The sequence below is a fragment of the Filicampus tigris genome, chromosome 3 (assembly GCF_054856515.1).
Source record: "Filicampus tigris isolate MCC_2025a chromosome 3, RoL_Ftig_1.0, whole genome shotgun sequence".
Taxonomy (NCBI): Eukaryota; Metazoa; Chordata; class Actinopteri; order Syngnathiformes; family Syngnathidae; genus Filicampus; species Filicampus tigris.
In genome coordinates this window covers 25,393,401-25,411,910 of record NC_141219.1, presented here as the reverse complement: position 1 = coordinate 25,411,910, position 18,510 = coordinate 25,393,401, and the positions used below count along the sequence as shown (strand labels likewise).

At 41.0% G+C, this 18,510-nt stretch overlaps 1 protein-coding gene and 1 long non-coding RNA gene across 2 annotated transcripts; one reads left to right on the top strand and one right to left on the bottom strand.

Annotated features, from left to right (window-relative positions):
* Positions 1 to 1,577: 1,577 nt before the first annotated feature.
* On the top strand, positions 1,578 to 18,490 carry LOC147150399 (monoacylglycerol lipase ABHD2-like). Its single transcript, XM_086025339.1, is given in 12 exon segments — positions 1,578 to 1,759; positions 2,626 to 2,704; positions 3,636 to 3,851; positions 6,376 to 6,551; positions 7,359 to 7,526; positions 7,606 to 7,668; positions 7,671 to 7,788; positions 8,159 to 8,251; positions 8,695 to 8,796; positions 9,870 to 9,939; positions 10,025 to 10,109; positions 15,580 to 18,490. Coding segments are annotated over 10 exon segments (1,293 nt in total). The 5' UTR covers positions 1,578 to 1,759; positions 2,626 to 2,704; positions 3,636 to 3,642; the 3' UTR covers positions 15,789 to 18,490.
* LOC147150400 (uncharacterized) lies at positions 3,165 to 5,723 on the bottom strand. The gene is made up of 3 exons (XR_015086093.1): positions 5,677 to 5,723; positions 4,108 to 4,207; positions 3,165 to 3,989 (listed from the first exon to the last, which is right to left on the bottom strand). It is a non-coding gene; the product is annotated as an uncharacterized LOC147150400 (long non-coding RNA).
* Positions 18,491 to 18,510: the final 20 nt, after the last annotated feature.

Sequence of the window (18,510 nt, the reverse complement as noted above, 5' to 3'; positions counted from 1 at the left end):
CAAAATCACAATGTCCCAATGACCAATGAATAAAAAAAAACTGATAACCGATCACCAATCCGATTAGAAGATGGACCAATCTATCCAATCTACTAAAACAACTTGTTTATTTACCCTACAGTCGCCCCCGCTATTTGCGAGGGATTGGGACCAGAGCTGGGCATCGCCTAACCGGCACTGAGCTCCCGTCTGCATATTTAAACGACCCGCGTGGTTTCAGGCCATCTCTTGTTTGCGACAGCCAATCGGCATCGAGAAAGTAATCTTCACGTCACACGCAGGTGCCGCATGAGCAGACACGCCGCCAAACAAAGAAAAAATATCAAACAAAAACTACTGACACACACAAACGCACAGAGTGGTGATCGGTGAAATAAAAACAATATGGGGCACATGTCATTGCATCTGTGGGACCGCAATGTACACAACACTGTTTTAGGTTTTATATTTTTCTTACTCGGCCACGCGTCAGGGGTGCGGCACCTGCGTCTGACGTGGTACAGGTTAAGCCCGTTCTCAACGCAGTTTGGCTGACTAGGACTGACTGTGACCACGTGGGTCGATTAAATATGCAGACGGGAACTTGGTGGCGGTTAGGCGATGCCCAGCTCTGGCTGGGACCAACCCGGCCCACAAATAGCCAAAATTTGCATATAATTGATGCCCAAAGAAATGGAGAAAAAATTATAGCAATTAAACCCCAATAATTCTTCCCAAAACACTAATAAACATTCAGCATATCGTCTCTGTCCTGTGAAAAACACTTATCTCCAATTTTGGAAACTTTTTTAATTTTCACTTTAATGTGATGTCTGTAACGCGGAAACACGATTCATGTAAAAATAACAAAATTTAAAAAATGGAGATGAGTGTTTTTCACATGACAGCGACGATATGTAGAATGTGGAATGGTGTGGGTGTGTAGAGGGAGTCCAAGTTCTTAAGTTACGTAGCATGTTAAGGCATTCAAGCACTACTTCGTCAGGTCTGCATATCTACTCTAAATGCAAAAACACATATAATCAGATTATTTATGATTGACATTAAGAATATCTTAGTTTATAATCATGATGACATTCATTGATTAGAGGAAAGACAAAGTCCAGAATCTTGGCACCAGGGGCAAATTATGTAACCTCTTTGGGAGATGCATATGTACAGTATAGCCTACTGTAGTCTACTTCAACATCCTTTGACCTTTCACAATATTTGTCAATCTTGGCAAAAATACATAGGGTTGTCACAGAAAGACTAGAAATACTTTTTCACCTCAGAAAGGTTTGAGCAGGGAGTAGGACAGCATTCAGTTGTTGTTAGTTTAAGTAGTGGACAGGCGGTCCTTGCTTTAATTTGAGGCCAATCAAGTAAAGTACAGTCCTGCTATTTCTAATGAGAAGTTGCATGAATGCATATGTAAATTCGTTTGAATAAAATTCAAATAAAGTGCTACTGAAAGACTGCTGGAGTCTGCAGTCTGCACCAGGATAAAGATGTCAGGATATGAGTCAGTGTATTGTGACGTCACTGAATTCTCAACCAATGACAGCGCCCGTATGCAAATTGCAGACTCTCCTCGGAAGCGGAATCGAGCTGTCAGTGTGGCGGCTGCTTACAGTAAAGTAACTGGTGTGTTTTGCATGTTCTCCGCTTACAATGTGACAGCGTTCCACAGCAGACAGTTATGACTTAACTCTCGCTGGTATTAATAAGGTTTGGACCTTTGGAGGCCATCAGCGGCAGATTCTTTCCCTCGACTGTGGTACGTAACGCTATGCTAAGATGCTCTGCTGCGACTTCTGGGCTAGTTCTTCCTTTGCTCTATATAAGATAATTTTACGTACGAGCCTGAAGATAGTGTGAAATATGACTATACTAGATTCAATGAAATTAAATGTAGGGATTTACTCTACCCCAAACAAAAACCGGGTCGATTAGCGTTTCCTGAATCTTAAAAAAACAAAAAACGATTGCTCCTCATTTTCGAGCACAGTGGAGACAGCGAAATGCAAATGGTGGGTTGTCGATATTTTATACGACCACCAGACATACATTAACTTGGATTGTGTTTCCGTTTAGCTTTTCCATCATGCAGTAATGTGAGCACTAGCTGTAAAGCTCAGTGTGTGTCCGTGTGTTAGTGAGCGCCTCTGTGCCAGCAAGTCGTGACAAAGAACGCTAGCAGAGGCAACATTAGCAGACTCCCTTGTCGAATCTCAACGTTCTTTCACTGACCAGGTGTCGTCCAAAATGAAATGTTTTCTTGTGGCAAATGTGTAGACACCGCTGTCAATGTCTTTGTTTACGTGTTTCGATGCTAGCATGCAGATTTTGGACGATCTTATTAAACGTGGGTGGAGATTCAGACAGACGCTACCACTTGTGTTCACATGTTGTTCGTCAGTGAATACAGCTGTAGTATTTGCGAATCATAATTTGCTTCGGATGTCACTAAAGGTGAAAAAAGAAAGTATCACAATTAGGCTATGAGTTTCAGACCTAACGTTTTGCAAAACTAAGTGATTATCTATTTAATTGTTTGTTGGTTACAACCCAACTTGGTGTGTTCTGTCTTTTCTCTTACTAAGTATGTTTATTTTTAATGTGCCTTGTTACTTTGCTCTTTAGGTCTGACCACATCACTGTGACTCCACCCATCGCATTTTCTCAGTTTGGAAAATAGTTTATTGCAGCCACCACGAAATAAGTAAGTAATCTTTTTTTTTAAGTACACAAAAAACTATAAAAGTGTTTTTATTATTCAGTGTCTTTGTATTGCACAACACTTTGTGTTCAGTATATTTTACCTTAGAGGTCATATCTCACACATTAGACACAAGTGGTAACAATACCCACAACAGCACATATTGAATGTGGGTTTTTCGTCAAAGTTTCTAATCTGATAGGTTTCAAGGTTTAGGAACATCTTTGCAATCCTTTGTAACCTTTAATGAACGCTGACGAAAAATCATTTGCTGCGTGTTTACACACACTTGCACCTTAAGCTCATATACCGCTGAGGGGCGAACGTTTGCCAAACGTTCTCCAGACGTTCTCCAAACGTTCTCCAGACGTGTGACCTTGAAGGAACCTTGATGAAACTGACGAGAACGCAACATTTTCTAACTTCGCGAACACTTGCAAACGTTCGCCCCGCAGTCGGGTACGGGCTTAAGAACCATTCTTCTGAATGTACATGACAAAGTTAACTGTTGGGTAAGAATATACATAAGTTACGGCAACAAACAATTTTGAAAAACATTTTCACAACAATGTGTCAAAAACACAAACGTAAATAGAATGGGTCTTTAATTAGCGTCATTCCTAAAGCCTGTATCTTCCCTCCCATCTATGGTACTGTTTGTGTTGTAAAAAGGGTCATGAAAGAAAGTGGTGGCACAATGCTGTGTGATCTCATGCACTGTACTTCCCCTTGATTATGATAAGTGTGTTTTTTTCTGTGCACTGTGCAGTTCCTGTTTTTGCAGTAATGTCAAAGTCCAAGTGATAATTGATCAGAATCTTCTGTATTTTCCTAATCATTAGCTCAGAAATTTCCCTTGATCTACCAAATTGCTTAATGACTATGCCTTTTAATGTTGTTTGACTATAAACTTTTTTCCCCATGACTATTCTAGAGCAACCATGAACACACATGAATCAGATGTGCACACCATCTCTCCGGAGCTGCCAGCGATGTTTGATGGCATGAAGCTGGCGGCAGTGGCGACGGTCCTCTACATCATTGTACGCTGCCTGAACCTCAAGAGCCCCACCGCGCCCCCAGACCTCACCTATCAAGACACACCCCTCAACCACTTCCTGCTCAAGTCCTGTTCTCAGCTGACCAAAGAGTGAGTTTTCTATCATTTCATGGTGTTGCCATGGAAATGTAGATGCTGGCCAGCTATTTGGGACTGCGGCGAATGTAGCACTAGGTCTGGTGATGATCCCATCTGTCGTCAGGGCTCCTTTGTGTGCCACAAACCAAGCTGTATAGTAGAATTACACATAATTTACAAATGCGAAGTGGCGGCAAAGGACGTTGAAATAGGTGTGTACTCCTAAAGGTTTTGTTCATGGCCTATATTTGTGAAAAGCATTTCTTACCTGATAGCCAACACCCTCCTCTATTGTTCCAGAGGAAAACGTAGATCTTTAGCAGGTTTGCTTATGCACCCAGTTCATATGGAGCCCTTCACCTTTCACCCTGTTGAATGTTCGTCAGAGTTCATTTATTGTGTGAGTTTGTGAGTCAGCTTCACTTAACCCGTTTTTTAAGGAGTCATATTTGTTACCCCGAATGGCACCCTGTGATTTTCTGCAATAGTTCAATTACACAGCTGGATGCGCTGAAGGGCTGGCAGATTATATTCAATACTATAAAACAAACCCACAAACAATACTTTGAATACATAAAAGTTTATGTCGATATAAAATGTCATCAGTATCAAACCCAACAATATCAACTTTACCTTCAAGTATAAGTCTCATTACAGCCTAAAGCGCCTGGCTCAACAGCTCCCCAAAACCTAAGGTCGTCTTTGGAATTACCCTTGAAAACCTGAAGTTTTCCCAGAAATTCAACACCTACAAAATAATTAATATATCAGACCCTGTAGCAGACAGAAGCATAATTCCAAAAGATTTTGAGACCTTTGACATGTGGCTTGCACACAGGCCCGAGTTTATTAATCTTTACTGTTTCAATTGAAGATGTAAAAATAAAGTGTCAGTGTAAGAGACGCACTATTTTTGATTTTTAAAAATCGAGTTGTAATCACCATCATCTATTCTGTTACAAAAACGTCGATATTGTCATTGTCTACAAACATATATCTTAACCATATATCACGTTCGACTAGTTCTACTGGTTCTAAGTCCACAAGCGCATCGTCTATATCACTGCCGTTACTCATTTCAAAGCTCCCGCGATCGATGGCGTCCGCCATTATGACTCGAAAGAATTCCAGAACATCCTCTGCGGGCTCACGACACCGTCATGTGTAGATTCTGATGCATTTCATTGGTTAAGAGAACAAAAATGGGATTAAAAAAAAAAGAAAATGATATATATGCTCTCCAGGCTTTAAGGGTAGAAAGACGGTTATGCACTCCCATCCTTAATTTGTTAATAACTTATTTGACCAGCACTTTGTATATTTGAGTCATATTGTCTAAAAAATATATTTTTGAGCTTAGTTTTGGTTAAGGTAAGTACACATGATTTTTGACAACCAAGCTGCGTTTCAATACCCAGCAAAAGTGAGTCTTGTAGTTAAATGTTGAACCTTTACATTTGCATTGAATTTGAATCAAGGTCATATAACGGCGGTATATCTGCTGGAAAGCACTACGTGTAGCCTTTAACAATGGAAGCAGCCTAGAATGTGTCGTGTAAGGCAAATGTAACATTCTTCTAATGCATCATATTCCGCATAGCATATCAGGGTCAACAACACGACGACTGTTTGGAAATGTGCACACAATTTGGAATGTTGCACGATCACCGAATAATGTCAAGTGCGAAGCTAGTGTGCATCTTCTCATCCACATTACAGCAATGAAATGAGCCAGCTCTTCTATTGGATTAAAGCTGCTGCGCCTCTTCCAGAAACGTGCTGTGAAGCTCCACTTACAGTCTGCTTACAACAAAAGTCAGAGTAGTGATCACATTACCGAATTGAAGTCGCTCCCTGTGCTCACGCTTATGTAACTGTGTTTTCAAGGTGCAGTAAATGTTGAAGCCAGAGATGAGAAAACACAGGGACAAGTTTAAAGGCCTTGCGTAACATGTGACGTCACTTTGAACTGTGTACACAGAATGGTGTCCGCTTGAAGCCATGCGGAACATGTAATCATTGTGTCACAAGTGTTTCATGGCCTTCCTTCATTGTAATCTAAGAAAACGTGGCTAATGTGTCAGTTGTATTGTTTTGCGCTTGTGTTTCCACCTAAAACCCGAACTGGCCAACAATGTTTGTGTAAACCTGTGTGGTAATATGATAGTAAATCGACCTTTTTGTGGTATTGAGTGATATGCCGCGGTCTCAGCAGCATATTTCATAACGAAAGACTTTGGTTCATCAAAAGTGTCGCTGGAATGCAAGCACGCCCTTTGAGGAACTTGCACCGCAAGCTGGAACAACACTGCTCAGCATTGATGACACTTCACTCGCCATTGTGTAATCTTTCAAGGGCAACACCAAAAAGGCTACTGTATGGGCTTGTATGCAAATGATGTACTCAAACCAAATCAGTGTCCTTTATGTACTGTTACTTATTATCCAAACTCAGCCTCATGCTCTTATCTCAAACGGTGAAACACGTGATTTCTGTTTTGAGAGGAAGTTGTTGATGAAACGTTTGCCCCCACAGGTACATTCCGCCATTACTGTGGGGCAAGAGTGGTCACCTCCAGACGGCCTTGTATGGGAAACTCGGTCGGGTGAGCGCACCGCATCCTAGTGGCATCAGGAAGTACTTGCCCATGCCTGACGGGGCCACTGCGACCTTTGACCTCTTTGAACCAGTGGGGGACCATCGAACAGGAGGTGATGCAACTCATTGACATGAGGATGAAAAGTATATAAAAAAGCAGCATCCTGAGATATTTTATTACTACCTGTGTAGGTTTCGATATAGAAAGGGAGCACTTGTTTTTTTTCTCCCTGTTTTAAAATGTAAACTCATACTTGAATTATTTGAGGGATAATGCCCAAAACTTAAAATATTGGTTTAGTCAGACCACAACACAATTTCTCCATGAAACTCTTTTTTTTTTTTAATCTTTGGGGAAATTCCATTTACCGATACATGTGAGAGACCTGACACATTTTTTTTCCCCCATTCCCAATTTATCCAGTCCTAAACGTTACAGGACAAGACTGACACTCCCATAATCCTTCGCTGTCTGATAAAAAGCCTAATTTGATGAGAATTTGCACCTCTCACTTTAAAAGTGCCCCCAAACTTGCATCTATTCAGAATAAATAATATCTTACCATGAGAAAATTAAAGTTATGGAGAAGCCTATTAGAGCCCAGGTCTAAATCCAGTTGGAAATCTGTAGACTATCTTTTAGAATCATGTTCATGTTGAAATTTGCAATCCTCTAATTGAAAGCAAAAGTATTCCATCAAACAACTAAAACGTTGACATTTTGAGATGATCAGAATTCATTTTACATAAAAATCTGTTTGTTTGGTTTTCACAGAACTAGGTTCACTTTTTTGCTTTATCTTATCTTAACAGTGTAATCCTTTTGGACCCGCAATTTGATTTGCTTTGATCTGATATAAAGCAACAACATAATCCATAATAATCTCTGACTGGTGAACTATGTATGCCTGTTTGAGCAGATGACATCACCATGGTGATATGCCCCGGTATCGGTAACCACAGTGAGAAGCATTATATCAGGACCTTTGTGGATTACGCCCAGAAGGACGGCTACCGCTGTGCTGTGCTGAACCACCTCGGAGCGCTACCCAACATCGAGCTCACGTCGCCGCGCATGTTTACTTACGGTTAGTCATCAAATGTTTATCTACAACTAGAGAAATGCATTCTATATTAATCGGTCACTCACTAAATTGCTCCACACAGGGTGCACGTGGGAGTTTGCCGCCATGGTTGGGTACATTAAGCGGGCGTATCTTCAGACCCAGTTGATGTGGTGGGCTTCAGTCTGGGTGGAAACATTGTCTGCAAGTTTCTGGGTGAGAACATGTCCAACCAGGAGCGAGTGCTGTGCTGTGTCAGCATCTGTCAAGGTTACAGTGCTCTCAGGTGGGTGGATGTCTCATCACTTCTTCTCAATCATTGAATGACTTGTCGCATTTGCTTCTTATTGGGGGCGGCATAGCTCAGCGGTAGAGTAGTCGTTTCCCAACCCAGAGGTTGGGGGTTCGATCCGTGGCTGTTGCGACCATTTCGTGGTATCCTTAAAAAAGATGAGATTATTTCCTCTGTTCACAAATCAATTGGATTACATCCTTAGGTTTGGGTGTCAACGTCTCGGCCTGTGAGCTGTTTGTTCATGTCTGACTCAGTTCATCGGCGTGACTCTTTGTCCAATGGATTACATGACATTGCGTTGTTAGGAATGCTGAGTAGCACTGTGAGCACTAAACTAACTTCCTGTCTGTCTGTCTCTCAGGGCCCAGGAAACATTCCTACAGTGGGATCAGTTCAGACGTTTCTATAATTTCCTCATGGCTGACAACATGAAGAAAATAATCCTCTCACACAGGTAACACTTGTGGACCGGAGCTTAGTGGCTTTCATGTTGGTTTGATTTGGATAGGAAAATTAATTTATCACTAATAGTAATCCATCAGGAATAACTAGTTTATGATGTTGAACTTTTCTTTTATGTGTCCTGCATGTTCTTTTAGGTTCATAGGATTTTAAATGCACTACTTAACTCATTCACTGCCAGACATTTTCAGACCCTCTTTTCCCCTAGCGTTTGAAAAAAGTTGATGAAAATATAAATCAATTCCTGGGACTGAATGGCTGGACTGTGAAAAGACAAATACGTTCATCAATGGCAGTGAATGGGTTAAGATGAATCTATTTTTCATCGCATTGCCAGAGAACGTTTTATTATGAATAGATGTTTATTGTTCAGAAAGTTACAAAAAGGTAACTGCTCTGTATTCATGTGTACCCTCTCCTTTTTGCATGCTCCAGGCACAGTCTATTTCTGGGAAACTCTGTTAAAGTGATAGCTGGAGATCTTGGTCGGCTATACACGGCAACGTCCCTCATGCAGATCGATGACACCATCATGAGGTACATGAAGGTTGCCGGTTCTGATCTTCAAATCACACACATTTCAGAAAGAAAAGTAGCATGGTGTTGTAATTAAAAGAAAAATGAATGTATGCGTCACGGGTAGGGATGGCAATTGATGAGAATTTACCAATTCTAATTATCGATAGTCCTTATCGATTCGATTCCTTATCGATTCTCTTATCAATTTTCATTGGGTGGGAGAATGAAATGATACAAATGGTATATTTGATATTGATATCATTATTGTCATACATCATTATATGAAATCATAATACAAAAAAAATGTTGCATTGTGCCATATGGACACAATTTTATATTTTATATAAAATACATTTTATGTTGAACAACAATTAAATGGATAAAAGATGAATTAAATCCAATAAATCACAATTATCCAGTGGAAAAAACACTATTCAAAATATCTAGTAGTACTCACTTTTCATGGAATGTATACTGTTGCTGTGTACGTTGTAACGTAGTGTAATACAATGCAATACAACACTGTACAAGGCTGTTTACATCCGTGCTCCTCCAGCAGTGCCGTAAACAAGTAATCACAGGTCCTGGAACCCTTCATTGTTCATTGTTTGTAAAATATTGATTTGGCATTGAAAGTCAACCACTCTCCAGGCATAACCAGTCGGATCACACTTAGTCTAATTGTTACGTTAGACTAACAGCTGGATTGATTTTAAATTGATTTGTAATGCCTGGAGAATGAGAGACAAAGATGATGTAAAAGAAAGGCGACTGATGTTGTGTTACCCTCTCAGGTACTACATTAGTAAAAGAGCTAACTGAATAGTCTACATATCAGTATAACAATATAAATAATAGACGGTCATGTCGTATTGTAGACATTTTTGTATCGCACTACGTTATGTTTTATTATATCGCACAGCTCATTTCATGTGATGCAATTGAAATGATCTTGTTTTACCTGCCACTTGTCACTTTTTTTTGTTTCCTTGCCCAGTTTATGTCTTGCAGTCTGATTGCGAACATGAGATGTTCTTGTAAAAATGATTATACGGGAAATGCCTTAAAATGAATCGACTGTCTTTCAACAGGAAATTCCATGGCCACAACTCTCTCAAAGAGTATTATGAGAAAGAAAGCTGTGTACATTATATTCACAATGTAAGACAACTATATATAACTTTATATAACGCCAATTTGCATTGTTTCTGTGCTGTTTGTCGGCTGAACTGTAATTATTTTGTAGGTAAATGTACCGCTGCTGCTTGTGAACGCCGCGGATGATCCTCTGGTTCATGATTCTCTGCTCAAAATCCCCCGCACATTAGCAGGTAAGCAACAGTTTGTCTTGACAACCGCCTCAGTGACACATGTTAAACTATGATTCCACAAATTATTTTTGGATTGGTTTCATCCGTGCGTGTTTTGAACCACAAACCCCAATAGAAGAATAGTGCAAAGACTAGGCTGGTGTTGCTTGCAGACAAAATCCCAAAAGTGCGTTTATATGGTCATATCGCTTCAATAAAGGCAGTTTGCAGATGCTTCTTGCTAAACTGCAGACACATCTCGAGGAGCTATCAGGAAGAATGTTAAACAAGCTAGACAACTTGACTAAGTAGTGATTGACTAATTGTCAGAAATAGTTGAGACCGGTAAGAAGAATCTTCCCTTCTAGATGGCCAAATGTCAAAGTCATTGTGGCTGCTCAAGGTAAATAGACTGCTTTGTAGGAGTGTCTCACTGGTCGAGTATTTTGTTCAGTTGCACACCCTTCACAGATTTGGCAGTGGGGTGTTAAGCAGTGGCAATGGCTGCTTTCTAATTAATTTTGCCAACTCTTTCTGTCTAATCCAACGTGCCTTACAGATGCAATGCAACTATGTTAACGGGCTTATTGAAGTCGAAGCATGTTTGGCAACTGAAGCATCCCCCCAAAAAAAGTAAATTGAAAAGAAAAAGCGAACATTTTAGTCAAAACAATCGCTAACACACAAAAAATATGCAACTCACCATTTCATCCTCAAATGTCCGACTAAATGTCATAATCAATCATCAATGATCATATTACGTCGACGAGGGTCCAGTAAAAGTATTCCAGTAATATAGTTAGTCCACAACAAGCCTGACATCCATAAAGCCACGTTATTAGCTGCTGCAACCGTTACAGGTTGCTATCACATACATATACATATTGCATATGTACATATTTTCCATCGTAGATTGAGTTACCTTCGGATTTAGCAACACGAGTTTTCAAACGTAGGCTGGACCTTAGTTTGATTGATTGCTTACTTGATCCAATAAACTGTTTCCCATGTCAGAGATTCCATGCGTAAATAGTACCACCCCTGCATATGGATGATTCATCAGTTATGTTTGCAGTCACAACCAAACTTGCTAAGATGGTGATTGACGCATTCAAGGGCCAATGAAATTCTTAAAAAAAAAAACATGGGAACCTTTTGAACAAAAACAAACATCGTGCGTAACACACACTTTCAAAGCCGCTAGCAGCGAGGTCAAGCCGCGCGCCAGAGCGCGTGTCATATCGCGTCACCTTTTTTGATTTTTTTTTTTGCGTTTTTTTTTTTTTTAATCTGGATGTAGGATATGATAGCGCCAAGTCTTACTTTTCATTAGAACTCATGATTGTTGAAGCATTCCACAATAGCAGCCTTTTCACCTACGTATGTGAACGTGGTTGAAGTATGATTGTAATGGGATTCAAATGGCACACTTTTGGTTCGCCTGGACATCCCCTTAGTAAAACTTGTGTTAAAATGCTCATTTTATGTCGTATTATTGTCAAATTTGAAATGGAATTGGAGGAGACTTTGAGCTGTAATCCTGTTGTGTTATTTTAGTCCATCACCTAATACAAAATTTTCCAGGCAGATTTTTGGAAAAGAAAAAAAAAATAGGCGTACATAAAATCCGCCTTCTTTTATGTATTCAAACTTCCATAATTCAGTGCCAGTAGCACTTAAAAAGATTCTGACAGGTGAGGAGAAAAATCCAAAGTGTTTTCTTCAAAAATAGACCAAAACTATGCACGTGCATGCTTCAACAATAAGAAGAAAATTCAATCGACAAGGATTTCATGGAATGGTTGCTCAGAAGAAGCCCCTGCTCACAAAAAAAAGAAGAAAACTGCCTGTCGCAACTTTGCCAGAGAGTAGCTGGACAAACCTGAAGCTTTTTGGAGGACCATTCTGTGGATAGATGAGTCCAAAATTGAACTGGTTTGACACAACCAAAACCGTCATGTTTGGCGAAAAGTCAACACTGCATACCGGCAAAAGCACCTTGTCCCTACAGTCAAGCATGGTGGTGGGAATGTGAAGATCCGGGCTTGCTTTTCACCCTCAGAACCTGGACAACTCCACGTAGTCCAGGAAATCATGAATTCTGAGGAATATTCTAATATCCGGGATCACAACATGATGCCATCTGTTGTGAAGTTAAAGCTAGGCAGGGATGGATCGTGCAAGATGATAATCCAAAGTATTCCAGCAATGCGACCATGTAATGGCTGAAAAAGAAAAAGATTCGTGTTCTGGATTGCCTCAGTAAAGGTCCTGATTTAAATCCCATAGAAACACTGTGGCGGGACCTAAAGCGGGCAGTTCATGCCAGACGCCCACAGGGTTTCTCTCAATTGGCTGTGTTCTGCAAGGAAGAGTGAGCAAAAATCCCGCTTTGATTCATAGCTGGATTGGCACTGCCAATTCCAATTAAATGCCTATACTCTGGCTGTGTTTGTGGTCACAGAACACAACCCGCATGGCTAAATTGCACGAAAATAACTCCACAACTGTCAACACTAGGCAGCGACAACACAATAGAAAAATGCATGCATAAATAACACAAATATGCAACGTTTGATCTAAGGCTATTGGATCCGATTGGGTGTTGTTTTCTTTGCGCTGCTGTAATTCATAATAATTGTGCCATTTGACAGCAAATAATCCAGATTGTGTCAACTGACCCAATGAGTGTAATCCAGCCTGTGACACTCCTTTTTCATACTCCCCCACATACAAACTCAGAGGCTATTTGGGAAAGGAAAAGTCCCCCATGGGTGAGACTTTGCATGCGTGCATGCATGTTCTGTTACTGACTTTCAGTCATGTGTCTTTTAAAAAACACCTCGACTAGCTGTTGGTTTTAAAATACAATGCAGTCGCGCAGACATACCAGGAAAGGGCACGACGGGCACGCACTGCACATGCTGCTATTCTTGTGCTCCAAACGTTAACACAAAGTACACCCATACTAGCGCTATTCCTATTTTTATGATTTTAGTGCTAATTTAAGATGGCCTTCATTGCCATCACTCTGCTTGGCGAAACAGCGTTGTAGGATGTGGACAAGCACTCAAGGCGGCTTTCATGAATGGTGCACGCATTTGAGAACCCTGTGGGATCTTAATCACTACTGAACTAAATCAATGTCTCCCACTAACCCAGATAAGAGGGACGAAATAAAAAGATCCAGGCCAATCCTTTATAGCCGTCCACGCCGCCCCGCTTGGGCACAGCTGCAAGCAAGTTCACGGCGCCATCGGATAAAGATGAATGATTTATCGGCTTCGCAGAGGTTGCCCTAGTTTTGCACTTTTTTCTTTTTATAAAGTCAGATCTGCTGACACTGCCCAGTTGAATCCACAATCACGTCCCCACAACGCGGTGTTCTCCTTTTTTGAATAACACTGAGGGGAACTCATGTAGCTAGCCACATTTCATCGACTGGTGATTGTGTAATGGTCAGTGCTGCCACATTTTATACGATTAGAATTATCATTTTCACATTTACCATGTTTACTATTTCAAAGTCATACTCATTTAGACATTCGACCCTAGCCATGTACTGTACCCCTGCTCCTCTCTTGAAGCCCCCCCCCAACACACACATGCACCTGCAAACACTCGCTCTCTCTCACTCATACACAAACACACACACATCAAATAAAATCTAGTACAGTGAATTATAGACGTTGACATTTATGACACAAATTGCCATCGTTTTCACAAAGCAACACCAAAAAAAAAAAAAAAAAAGCAGAAGTCAAAGTTGTATGCTGCTTTAGACTGTAATGCAGCAACCGTGCAAACGAGTGAGTGAAGGTGGAGCAGCCTTTAAAACCTGTCAGTCCACAAAAGCAGTTCATCAAACAGTCAGGCCAAAACACACCAAGCAAGGCCCACAAAGGCACGACGGCTTAAAGATGGACATTTTGTGCAAATGAAATCCGACAGCCTCAACCTCTTGTCCTCACATCCCAAATACTAAATCAATCAATCAATCAATAAATCCCACAAACATACTCCACCGTATTGGAAAAATGTCTTCCTAGAACAATGAATGTTGCTAATAGCTGCAAAGGGGTGGGGGAGGGACTCCATATTTTCCTTCATTTTCATCTCAGGATACTTGTGTTTCATTACGGGTCGTGGACATGCATACGGTACATGAATGTTTTTCACTGCTTTTAACCTGTCGCAGTTTTGCCGACGGAAAGCACACTCGATTAGTGAGCCACAGTGTAAGTAGTGGTGTAGAAAATGGATGAATAGTAGTGGGCAGCTTTCTAGCACCGGGGAAATACAGTAGTGCCAGTTGGGAGTCTGATGCCCATCGGGGGACTCGAACAGAGTTCCAAATGGCACATCATCAACTAGTTTGCACAGCAGCGTAAGAAGAATACAGTACGTCAAGGGGGGCACCAATGTGGTGCCTGCCGGGCCCCAACCTCCACACAAGTAGCGTGAGGGAGAAATCATTAGTTTGATTAGTGTCTTCACATAAATGAATATCATAAATTGTTAATAATAACTTCCGGGGTGTTACGATACAACTTTTTTACTTCCATTACGATACGGCTAGAGTACTGTACGATACGGCTAGAGTACTGTACAATACCGATATCCATCCAATATGATATGAACAGGAATGATACATTCTTTTATTTGAGGTCCGTTAACAATACTGTAGTGCATTCACGGCTGTGATTAATCTGCAAATATTGATGTGCTTATAAAAATGTTTAGGCTACTTAACCCCAAAGCTGAGTTTGACCACAACTTGATCCCGCACTTCTCCTATGTGGATGTTTATGTCCCCAAGCTGGAATGCAGGGCAAAATGCTGCCAGCGAGTGAGTGAGGAGAATGGCCCAGCTCTGCTTCATGGCAAATTCCTTTTTAAAAAGCTGCCTAATGTCATAAAACCAAAGTTGTGTGTACATATTGCTGTGATGAACCGTCGTTCCATCGAAGCACAGCCAGCCTCAAGAACCGCCTTTGGGCAAAGCATATCTTCGCTAGCATTAGCAATCATGCTAACAACACAGTAGAAAAAACAACCTTGACGATTTTTCACATATCGCGGGGAGTGCTGGTCCCCAAAATAACCGTGGTAAACGAGGGATTACGGTATTTGTGGCCTTTGTGTTTTTTTAAAATGCAAATATTGACTGTAATATTGATATTAATATTGATTTTACTACTGTATTAGCATAAGTCAATGATGCAGAATGCCGTGTTCTGACTGGTTTACAACTTATAATTACGCCGCCGCCATGGCAACGTAACTGTTGTTGTCTGGCTAATTTGACAACCAGGACAAGTGTGACTAGTGTGTGTCTTTGAAATCAGCTAAATTATTATATGATATTGAACCAGCGAGTCATGCTTTTTTATCTGTACAAACCTACTGTCAGGATCATATTGCAGGCAACTCTCAGTTCTCATGTTCACAGTCCAAAGGTCTAATGGCTCTCCGCTTTGTCACTCCGTAGAGAAGAAGCCCAACGTCATCTTTGCCTTGACGCTACACGGCGGCCACCTCGGCTTCTTCAAGGGCGCCGTGCTCTTCCCCAAACCCCTCACCTGGATGGACAAAGTGATTGTGGGCTACGCCAACGCCATATGCCAGTGGCAGAAGCAGAAACCGCCGTGCCAAAGTGACCACCTGAGTGAGAGTTCCTGCACAAAGGAAGAAGCCTAAAACCTTCCCCTCTTGTCTTTTTTTTCTCACTCCCTGACCGTAAACCACACAAGACTCCACTGTCCCGGCATTGAGGAGACACGTGGAAGTGCCCCCTCTCTCCTTCTGCCTTCTTCTTCGGTGCTGCCCCCGCCACACCTTCCCATGCCTTCGGCACAGTCACAGGAACAACCATCTGCTTCTGTGAAGTTCAGAGCAGGAACGCATTGTTTTTTGACGTGTTCTCAATGGTGACCTTTGATAATGAAAGCATTGACCAAATATGAGAAGATGCGGACCATAAAATTGAGGCCATCAGAGTAGATTAGAGCTGAGCTTGGTGCCCATTACTGATCACTGCTTGTCGCCACCATTATAGCCTCATTATGCTGTCTGCCTCCACGCAGCGTCCTTTTGCTCATTCTTAACTATAGGGACTGTGTGTGTGTGTGTGTGGAGAGGTAAAGGCTGGGTTCCGTGTGTAACATCGTGATTGCTAGGCCCGATCCACGTCATAGAAAATTAGCTATTTAAAAAAAATGTAACGTCTTGGTAGGATTTGTGTGTTCGCGGCAGATCATCCGCCACCGCCTCCCCGCCCCCCCCTTTCCCCTGCCACTACTGTATGCATGGCACTTGAAGAAGAAGAAAGCATATTTGGGATCAACCCCAAATGGGATCCATGCACATTCCCCCGCTCACATTATATTAGTCTGATTCCTTGCACTTTATAGCTCGACCCATCCCATCATGGTTTTTTTTTTTTTTTTGCTCTCTGCTAGTGAGAGGACACCGTTGGGTGTATGATCATGTGTGAGGTAATTGGGATGTCCCTCGTGTTTTCTCTTGTTGGTGTCATCGCGACCTATTTCTCTCGCGTTCACCTTTGACCGGCTGCAGCATCAGTCGAGACGCTAACCTACTGCCGGTGTTCGGAGGCCGTAGCCGAGCCCTCGTTCCCTGTTCCCTTGAAGGGACGGTTCGGCATTGGCTTGGTTAAAACGATCTCAGCTGTGAGGTATGACTAGTTGAAGGGCCAAGTTACTAAATGATAAACCAAATGTTTGTTTTTGTGGACTGTTTTGAACCGTGCTGGTCATTGTAATGTGATGTTATCAGCCAGTGAACAGTGCATGTATGAGTGGCAGATACTGTATGTTGGGTATTTTTCTCCCTGTTTTTTTTTCTTCTTGTGACTGAGTGTCAAAGTTTTGGGTGTCCAGCGCTGGAGTGCAGTTACTTGAACAAACAAAATGCAGTAAAGTGCTCAAATGCAACTTAGAACTACAATTATTAGTGATCTAATTGCAAAGTTCAGGAATTTTACTCTAAGGCAACCTTTAATACAAACATTGTGACAAGACAGATGAGTTTTTCTTTAAAATGCAGTGCAAAAAAAAAAGCAGGAACAACTGTGTATGTTGAAAGAGCCAGCGCCTATCTCATATGAAACTTGATTTAGATGTCACACAAGTCATTTTGTAAAAAAAAAAAAAAGAGTACACGATAGAAGGCACAACATACACAATTGCTTGTCATAGAAGTGAGGAATAATATGTCCTCCAAATACTTCGTTTATTAATTTAGGGACGCTGATAGTGTCCAGCTTCTTCACCAACAAACTACTAGTTGCTCTTTACCCCAGATTCCATTTCTCAGTCAAGCAGGCAATAATGAAACCACTCCCAAATTCCTCTTTCTCCTCTTTCCAGTTCCATTTCATTCACGTTTGACCACACGGTTCAATATGATACCAAGTGGCGCTATCTTATTTGCCGAATTTGGTGGTAAGATTAAAAACCGCACTACATTCAATCTAACCATGGCCAATAACCGATGTATTAATTCTTGCCAGCATAGCCTTAATACAAAAATCACTGCTACCACCTACTGTCAGAAACGCCAATAGTCTCATCCAGCGTGGCGCCTTGGTTGATTTGTTCCCAATTCAACCTTCATGAATGAGGGTTATTTGTTGTTGTTTTGTTTTTTGTTTTTTTTTGCCTCATCCAACTTTACAGACTTTTTTTTTGTGTGCGAATAATTCTTGTTTTCCAAATACCTGTACGTCTTTGTGTGTTGGTAAGTGAGACATGCGTACCTTGCCATATCATCACATCATCTGTCAACAACCAAAATGATCGACTTTATCAAATGAGAAAGAGTTTAAGAAATATTTGAAAATGTTTTTATTTTGAAATATTTAAGAGCCCAGGGATGTGGCAAAAATAAAGGGACTGAAGGCAATAAGCAATCAGAAGAGATTCATGAAAATCAGTGTAAATATGACACCATGGTGGGTGACCTTTAACGTTATGTACAGTACTATGTTGTAAAAGAAAAATTATTACTATGCCCAGTGCATCTAAAATCTGTTTTTTCTATCCTTTTCAATACTTTGGGTGGGCTCATGTTTTTTTGTTGTTGTTATTTTTTTGGGGCGGGGAACTAGTATCCCTAGATACTCATTAGGTCGGAGTCAACATTTTTCAGCATGTGGTTGAGAGCCCACAGTAACAACAAGCCACAGTAAAAATGCAGCTTTAATGGTGTTGTTTTCTTGTTTATGATGAAATGCCATTAAGGGATGTGAAGATGACAAGAAAGGTGCACACGTTCGCTTATCATTTTCAACACTGGGTATTTTTTATTTCCTTGTTCTCTTTTTCAAGAATCATTATATAAGGATTTATGGTTAAAATAAAATGTGTCCAACAAAAACATATTTCCTGTTGTTTTTCCT